Here is a 9170-nt window from a genome sequence, read left to right as displayed (position 1 = left end):
CCTCTTGCGTAATCTTAAAAATTTATGCTAATGTTTTGCTCCACTAATTATGGTTTAGTTGCTAATGAATGGTTTACTTGTATAGGTGGTGCTTTGGCTTGTTGCTCAGAATCTGTAGGCAGGCCTGGCACTCGACCAGGATCTGAATTCCTGGGAGAACTTGTGGACCCATCATATGTGCCATATTTACAGAGCACTTCTAGTCCAGCTCCAATTTCTGGAAACCTTAATGATCCTTCTGTTGGAAAGGGTTTTTTTGGTACTTCTGACGTAGACTTACTTGGGTATCAAAAAGCATATCTTGAAAAAATTCTTGAGCAGCAGAAATTGCAGTATGGTGGGTTAAGCAAAGTTGGTCTGAATAATGGCTTATATGGACCTGCTGCTTTGGGAGTTGGTATGCCGTATCCCTTAACTCCCGTGTCTGGTGCTTTTCTTTCTTCTATGGGCTCTGGAAATCATTTAAGGCTGAGTGGTCGATTATCACGCTTCCCCACCATGCTGCGAAGCGCAATTGGGGCATCCAAAGGATCATGGGACCGTGAGAATGGTATCATGGAGGAAGAATTTACATCATCTTTACTGGCAGAATTCAAAAACAACAAAACCAGATCATTTGAACTTTCAGACATAGTAGATCATGTAGTTGAGTTCAGGTATTTTGGAAAATTTGTCAACACATCCCAAATATTATGGACATCTTGTATATTTAAGACTCCTTTGTCCTGGTTAATACTAGAATTATTTTCATCTGCTGCATTTTCTTAACTTTTCCTACCTAGTTAAATTTGTTTCCATCATACTTTGTTGATCATTGGATCATTCACAACCTTTTGTCTAATTATTCTTGTATTTTATATTTGGGCGCTCACTCCATAACTTCCCTATATGTGCTTCAAAATGAAGCACTACTAAGATGCTATGAAACTTTGGCATTAAAGTTTATATTTGGAGCTTATGTCTCCTGCTTGAATGCAATAACTTGCCCACATAAATTGAGCTACATTGTTCGACTTCTCAATTATTTCAGTTGAGATATTTCCTATTCAAATTATGCCATATGCAATAACTTGCACCATGATATATGACTTAAATTATTTTTTGTAAGCATTTATAGAGTATGTACAAAAAAAAAAAAAGAATGATCCTTGTCGTAATCATATTGTGAATGGGAGGTTTTTTGTATCTTTGTAGTTATTTTAGTTTTTTTTTTTTTTATTTTATCATGTACATCTTTAATTATTTAAGTATATCTTTGATGCACACATAAAACCTCTTTATGCATAATTGATGAATTCTTTGTCCTAGATTATATGCTTTTTTATGAACATGGAAAATCATATGAAGATCTTTTTCTTTGCTATCTATAGAAATCACTTCTATAGTAGATCTTTTGTACATAGAATAGCTATCATTATCTAAAATGATGTGATGCATTTTCCCATAATAATTTTGAGAATATTCATATTTTTTTAAATTATTGTGACCAAATGAGGGCACACCTACAACATCCAAAGGCTTCGTTATGTTTCTCACTACAGCTCGACTTACTTGGGTGCTTGGGAACTCAGTTGAATAGTTTTTGAACTCCATCAAATTGAGCTAAATTGAACTTTATCTTTCTGTTGGCCTCTAGGGATTCATGCTGTGTGCTTAAAATTTTTGTCATGGGGTAAGTTGTTAAGGAACCCAACCGTTAATATAAATCATATCTCTATTTAGTTTTTCTTGTGCATTTGAAGGGTTCAAAATGATTAGACATATGTTGCTTAGCTATACTTAGGCTTCGTTTGGGACGGCTTTTTTGTTGCTTTTGAAAACAGAGTTTTAGTATCAAAATTAAAAAATTTGTACTACAACTCCGTTTTAAAAAGCAATAAAAAAGCCATCCCAAACGAAGCCTTAGTAGTAGTTGTGCATCGCTTGCTATAGGCCAAACAATCATTTTCTTATAATATTAATCTGGATGTGATGTCAGTTGTTGTTGACATTATTCTTTCTATGCATCATGCAGTGCTGATCAATATGGAAGCCGTTTTATTCAGCAAAAACTAGAAATGGCCACAGTTGAAGAAAAAAACAAAATATTTCCAGAGATCCTTCCTCATGCACGTGCCTTGATGACAGACGTATTTGGAAATTATGTCATACAAAAAGTATGCAATTTTTTTTTTTTTGACATGTTACCGATTCATGATACATATTAAGAAATTCTGAAATTTGCTTGTATATGGATTTCCAGTTTTTTGAACATGGTACAGAGAGCCAGAGAAATCAGCTTGCCAGTAGACTTTTGGGTCATGTTTTGCCTCTCAGTCTGCAAATGTATGGATGCAGAGTAATTCAGAAGGTTTGCACAAAAGCATTTCTCTTCTACTGCATGTGACCTGTTAAGAATTCATGTAGCTTGTGAACAACTTTCAGTTGTTTTATTTTGCTTATTTGCTTAAAGGAATGCAATAGTTTGTATATTTTTTCCTTCAATATTTGAACTGAAGTATTTGAAATTTTTAAGCTTAAGTGCCGCTTGTTTCAGATTTTTAACATCTTTGCCTATATGTAGCAATCCTGAGTTCTTTTGGGTGCATTTCTTGGTTGGCTATATGATGTTTCTTAATTAGCGAATGCATCAGCTGCTCAATCTAATTTACCTGTTCTTGTGGCATCATCTTGATTATGGGAACTGCTTGGCTTACAAAACTGTGTAAATAAGATATACTGTTGGAGAGAAGAAGCTGCATAACTGAAAATTTTATAGATTCAAAGTCATTTTAATGTTTTTTCATTAGTGGAAATAAGTACTAGTTGGTATTTTACCTGACATGCCTGTAGTATTCTTGCTTATTTACTTTAACTGTGACATTTTCTTAATTTTAGACCATGCATTTCTAACAGTGTGCTATAGTTCATAGTATAGTGAGTTGAACTCTTGCAATATTACTATTGCATGGCACAAACTCTCAAACTAATGTGTATTATTTGAATTTTAGTTTAGTATAGCACATTGCTTAAGGCGCCCACAGTTGCATGTTTTTTTTTTGCTAAGGTTGAGAGATGTGATCATGATGAGGCTATTTTGGTTAAAGAATATGCGGGTAGTGAAGAAGATAGGTGTTGGAGATGATGGTAATGACAAAAGTGAGGTTATTTTATTTTATGATGATGTTGATTTTGAGGATAGCTATTTTTAGTTTTGAATTTGAATATTTGACGTGTAAGCAAACTATTCCTTATGTTTTCAGCATAACTATTCCCTGGGGAATATTTTTGGTCATCTTTTTTATGAATGCTTTAGCTATAATGTTTTGTATTTTTTTTAATATTAACTATTGCCAAAATCAATGATAGTTTATTTGTCATCCTAATTGATTTCCTTTCCATGTTGTTTGTTGTCAATCTGATTGTATTTTATGAACCTTCACATATGTTAAACATTCATGGCGTTGTGTCTTTTTTTTTTTTTTTAATTTAAGATGTTCTTTTCTCTTAGATTGTTGAATTATTATAAATTATTCATGATTTACTACAATTTTTAAATAGTGTTTGCCATCTTTTATATGTCTTTTGCTATGGCTCAATGTGATCTTTGCACCATAGTGCACTATTCACAATTTTGCTTTATGATGTTGATTTTAGGATGACTACTTTAGTTTGTTAATTTAACATGGTACTAAACAAACTATTCCTTAATGAGCATAAGTATTCCCTTTAGAATATATATGTTCATCTTTCTTTATAAATGTCTAAAGGTCCAACATTTTGTATGTGATTCCAATATTATATATTGCTAAAATCATGGTGCTTTTATTTGCCATTGTAATTGATCTCTTTTCCATGATGTTTATGTTTAATTTGATTGTGGTTCATTAACTTTCATATATGTTAATGTCACGCCCCAGAATTAGAAGAATTATTATTTTTATCTTTTATAATCACAACATCCGAGTTATCTAATTTCTTTTATCAATAATTATCAGCGAAAATAATTCTAGAATTCAAAACATCAATATATATGTATATCTATTATTAGTGTTCCCAAAATCATATACAATACTTAGAAATTACAATTACAACATATCTTTCCAGTCTTGAGTACAAAAGAATAATTACAAAATAGAAAGAAATAAAATAACAATAATCCTGGAGAGTCCCGATCAATCTCACACTCCTAATCGCTGCCTTAAAAAAAAAAAAACTCCTGATCACTACCTTGAACTGAAATTATTTAAACCACATATAATGAGATGAAAAGTCTACCATATCACTAAATCCTTTAACTAAACTCAAAGCACCGTAAAAAAATAGTATGCATGCCATTAGTCAATTTATAGCAATAGGAATCAATTATCATGAATCAATACTCACATGCAGTAACAATAAAGTTTGTTGACAATAAAGCAATAATGTACGAAAGCTAATAAATAAAGCAGTACAATGTAGAAACCATTAAATCAGTATAGGTGTCAAATCAATAAAATAGTCATCGTAGTAGTACTATTTAATAAAGGGTAAGGTGATCTGACAATCAAAATCAGCTTTTCCCTTTTCTCTCTCATTTCCTCTCCCCTCTCCCCTCTCCCCTCTCCCATTTCCTTCTCAGGCAAGCTGGTGGTGAGTGAAAATGATGGACAGTGAGTAGAGAGAAATATATAAAAACAAATTTTAATGGGTCGCGCCGCAACACTATCACACAACGCCGTAGCGCTACATGTCAAATTCATAATCATTGTAGAACAGAGGCTTTAACGCTCCTGCGGCCATTCCGGGCGCCAATGCGGTCCGAAACCAAGCGCCTTGGCACTCAAAGGCATCGCGCCGTTGCGCTGCAGTTCAAATAGGAATTCAAAATGTTTTTATTTATCACTTTGTATTTTCACGTTGTTATAGTTAAAGTGAAAGCGGAGTGGAAAGGCTGATGAGCAAAAGCTGATGGTCCCAATTTCATGCTGCTTATTATAATAAAAAACTTACTTTCCTTTGGAAGCCTATACAAACCTTCTAATAGTATATAGGACCTCATTTAGGTTGTAAAGGGATTCTTTTCCTTCTATTTGAATATGCAATTGGTCATATCAGTATTTAGTCCTGTATTGAATTCCATTGCTAGGACATAATTGAGGAACTTAGTTTGTGTAATGCGTCCGATACCTAAAGCTCAGAAGTGTTTAAGACATTGTTCACAAAGCTGCCAGATTTTTGTTTAAAAGAACAAAAATGAAATATACTATAATACTATATGACATGTTCGAAACAGAGTTTGAACTGACCAGTTGCCCAACTAAGTGCTGGGGATGGCAGTACAACCCTTAGAAGTCTATGTGCTTCATAGTTTTCATGTCTTAAACTTAATCACGGATTAAAATCTTAGAAAAGAGAACTTTCATTCGTAATGTAGCATCCATAGTTGCATGATATGAGCCCAAGAATCGCTTTATGGAGAATGGTAACCAGATGTTCTTGACAGTGGGATAATGACTACGTCTTCCATCCCATATTAAATAAGTTGAGGAACCTAGATAATTTCCGAAATGACTTAGCTTCACGACATAAATATAAACATAAACATCAAGTAGATAACCTTCACAACAAGGTTGCTTGGTGCCATAGCCCTCACTGCGTCCCATTGTTTAATTTGAAGTACATTTTCATGGTTATGAATGTTCCATTTGTAGGTTCTCATCCATTTTATTGTGGGATTATTTTCTAAGTTTTACCTCTTGCAGGCTTTGGAAGTGGTTGATGTGAAACAACAGACACAGTTGGTCTCTGAACTTGATGGTTCAGTCATGAAATGTGTCCGTGATCAGAACGGGAACCATGTAATACAGAAGTGCATTGAGTGCGTTCCGCAAGAAAACATTAAGTTTATCATATCCGCCTGTTATGGACAAGTTGTGGCACTTTCTACTCATCCATATGGTTGCAGAGTTATTCAGGTTTTAAATTTAGTTCTTTCATGTATAAGGATTATCTTTTTAATTACTTTATTTATTGAAGTATACTTCTACCTTTTTTCTTTCTATTTATTTTGCCAACTGTAACTGTTTTCATGCTATCACTGACCTGAATCCTTGACAACTAACAGAGGATTCTTGAGCACTGTGATGATGCAAAAACACAATGCATTATGATGAATGAGATCCTGCAGTCTATTTGCACCCTAGCAAAAGATCAGTACGGAAACTATGTTGTTCAGGTATTTTAGGATTTGCCTTTGTTGTTGTAATCTCTTTCTTGGCTCTTTGTCACATGACACATTCATGGTCTTCTTTTTGTTTCATAACTTTTTCCTACTTTGCTAATTCATGCTAGGAACCTATTTGATGCACTTTTATAATATCAGGATTTAACTTTGTTTCCGGTAGTTGTATTGCCAATTATGAAGCATTAGGCGATAGCATTATGTGTACAACATTAAGAACAAAATAAAGCCTTCATCCACTAATTGGAGTTGCCTAGATGAATCCTCTTTCTCCATTGTATCTTATCAAGAGTCAAATTCTCATTTAAATATAATAAAAAAAGTTCATTTCAAATTCATATAGCCGACCCCACGTATTGGGATAAAGGTTTGATGCTGTTGTTGTTGTCTAATACTTTATAACCAAGTCTTATTAGTTTTACCTTTACCTTTCTTAACAAATGCTAGATCTAATACATTCATGTGTATTGTGCAATAATTGTCTGGTCAAGTTAATTTAATTTAAGTAAAGTTTTTATCCATAAATGGTTTTTAGCATTTATTAAATCCATATGAGTGTGAAGTAATTGTTGCCGTATTAAGAGTATTGTTCATTTTGAAGGAGGTAATAAATGATAGATAATAATAAAGATAGTGCCCTCATATCATAATCTGAGCATTGCATTCAAGAGTCGTACACAATTCTTAACTATATTTTTTTCCTTATTTTAACACCTCAAATAACTTTTTTTTCAAAATATTTGGCAAAGTTGATTTATTCATACTCATCCGTGAAACAGAGAATAATTTGATCTATGAGGCATTAAATGTGTATTTATTGGTTATTCTCCCACACAAAATGGGTAAAAATGCTATCATTCCCTCACGAGAAAGGTGTATGTGTATGCTAATGTCACTTTTAATGAAGAAGATAACTGCTTCATTTCTATTTGCTCCAAGAAAGAAATACCATTCACAAATGAATTTTTTCCTATTTTGATTTTTCTCATCCCTCATCCCAACGAACAACTTTTTTTTTTTGAAATCAAATACTCCTATACAAACTGAGCCTATATTAGAAGTACCTTTTGCTAAGCCATTACTGGTTTACTCAAAAGGGAAGGTATCTCAATATATACTAGTTCAAGCAGTCAAATTAAGCTTTGTGTTGTGTTTGCTTTGGGATTCGTTGAGCCTACAAACAAAGTTAAATGGACTTTCAATCCCTTGTACTTGTTCTTTTCATACAAAAATCTCTCATAGGCATAAATTCTTCCTGACTAACTTTCATTCTATTTTTATCCCTAAATTATATTCAAGGTCTTAAATAATGTGAATTGGAATAATGCTATGTGAAAAAATGAGAAGGTATCTCAATATATGCAAGTTCACGTGGTCAAATTAAGCTTTGTCATTGAGTTTGCTTTGGGAATCGTTCAGCCTACAAGCAAAGTTAAATGGACTTTCACTAAAAATCCCTTTGTTCTTTTCACACAATAATCTCTCATAACCATCAGTTCTTTTTGACTAACTTTCATTCTATCTTTATCTCTAAAATCGTATTCAAGGCTTTAAATAATGTGAATTGGAATAATGCTATGTGGAAAGAAATGGAAGCCTTTCAAAAGAATAATGCATAAGAATTGATGAAATTACCAAAACAAAAGAGACAAGTGCGGTGTGAATATTTGTTTACTATAAAATAGAAATCCGATGGCAGACTAGTTACCAAAGAATAAATTCAAACACATAAGATTAATTAGGTTGAAATCTTTGATCCATTTGTTAAAATGAAAATGTTGAGCTTTTTTATCATTAGCAATTAAGGAGGACTATAAGATATAATAATTTGCTGTGATGAATGAATTTCTATATGGCGATCTAGAGGAGGAAGTGTATGTGTAGGTGCCATTAGGATTTAGCTCAAATACATAACAAAAGATGCGTATAATTGTTTTCCTTACAAGAGGTTTTACTCATTAAAAATATGCCATCCATGAATAACACAGACTAAAGTGCCCTTGCCCGAGTTGGATTTTTTTTTTATGAGGATCTCCATAATCAGTGCAAAAATATGTCAACTTAAAGCTTATCCTTGATGTGATTCTACTGTGATTGAAATTTGTTGGGCATTCCACCACTGCAATTTCATTGCTAGTTCTCTAATTATACCTTATCTTTGACACATCTTTTATCCTTAAATTCATCCAAATTAATTGCTATGGAACTTGATGAAATGCCTTTTAAAGATCAATTAAAATTATATGAATAATTCAGTGCTTTGCACACTTATTTATTAATCATCTCATCATAAAAATAGTCTCCATAATAGATCATGTATAAGGTTAAATTGATTCTTTTGTGTCTATTTGATTTTTCCACACCCATATCCCATTTTCCTCTCACATAACTACATTATACCAAGGTTTTAGAAACCGGATCGAATCTGCCGGTCGAACCGACCATGAACCGGTCATAAGGCCGCCAGTTCGGTTCATCCTGAAAACTACTTCTGCATCAAACCACCCAGAATCGCCTGTTCAATCAGTGAATTGGTGAATCGGTCCATGTTCCTTTGAACCGACCCATTCAATTGCCTAATTAATTAAATGATTAAATAAAGTAAATTATTATATTAAGGATTAAATATTAAATAATATTCGCAATTTAACAAGTTAATTTAAATTTAAATACTTAATTTTTAAATAAACATAAAATTTTTATCATAATTATTTGCCCCGAAACACCAATGAAGCATCTTTACATGGCCCGAACACTCCATTTGTGTTCGTAACACATACAAAACCAAAAAACTATATAAACAATAATAAGATAAAGCTCCCAAGTGATATGAGACTAAATAGTTGAGTTGATACTATAAAGGTCACAACATATATAGTATAAATTTTTAAACATGTTTTTAATTAATTCTTTATAATGTGAATAATATTTATTTTTTAGTTAATAATAATAATTTATTTATTTATTT

At 32.6% G+C, this 9170-nt stretch overlaps 1 protein-coding gene across 1 annotated transcript in view; it reads left to right on the top strand.

Annotated features, from left to right (window-relative positions):
• Positions 1-30: 30 nt before the first annotated feature.
• Positions 31-9170, top strand: part of LOC110114582 (pumilio homolog 1-like) — a 15678-nt gene continuing 6538 nt past the window's right edge. The window contains exons 1-5 of the mRNA XM_028699980.1: positions 31-656; positions 2015-2156; positions 2243-2350; positions 5724-5936; positions 6086-6196. Coding sequence (XP_028555813.1) covers positions 31-656; positions 2015-2156; positions 2243-2350; positions 5724-5936; positions 6086-6196 — 1200 coding nt within the window. The remainder of the gene's footprint in view (positions 657-2014; positions 2157-2242; positions 2351-5723; positions 5937-6085; positions 6197-9170) is intronic.

The sequence above is a fragment of the Dendrobium catenatum genome, unplaced genomic scaffold (genome assembly GCF_001605985.2).
Source record: "Dendrobium catenatum unplaced genomic scaffold, ASM160598v2 fragScaff_scaffold_1417, whole genome shotgun sequence".
Taxonomy (NCBI): Eukaryota; Viridiplantae; Streptophyta; class Magnoliopsida; order Asparagales; family Orchidaceae; genus Dendrobium; species Dendrobium catenatum.
The sequence above is the reverse complement of the archived record's forward strand: the minus strand, read 5'-3'. Positions and strand labels throughout refer to the sequence as shown.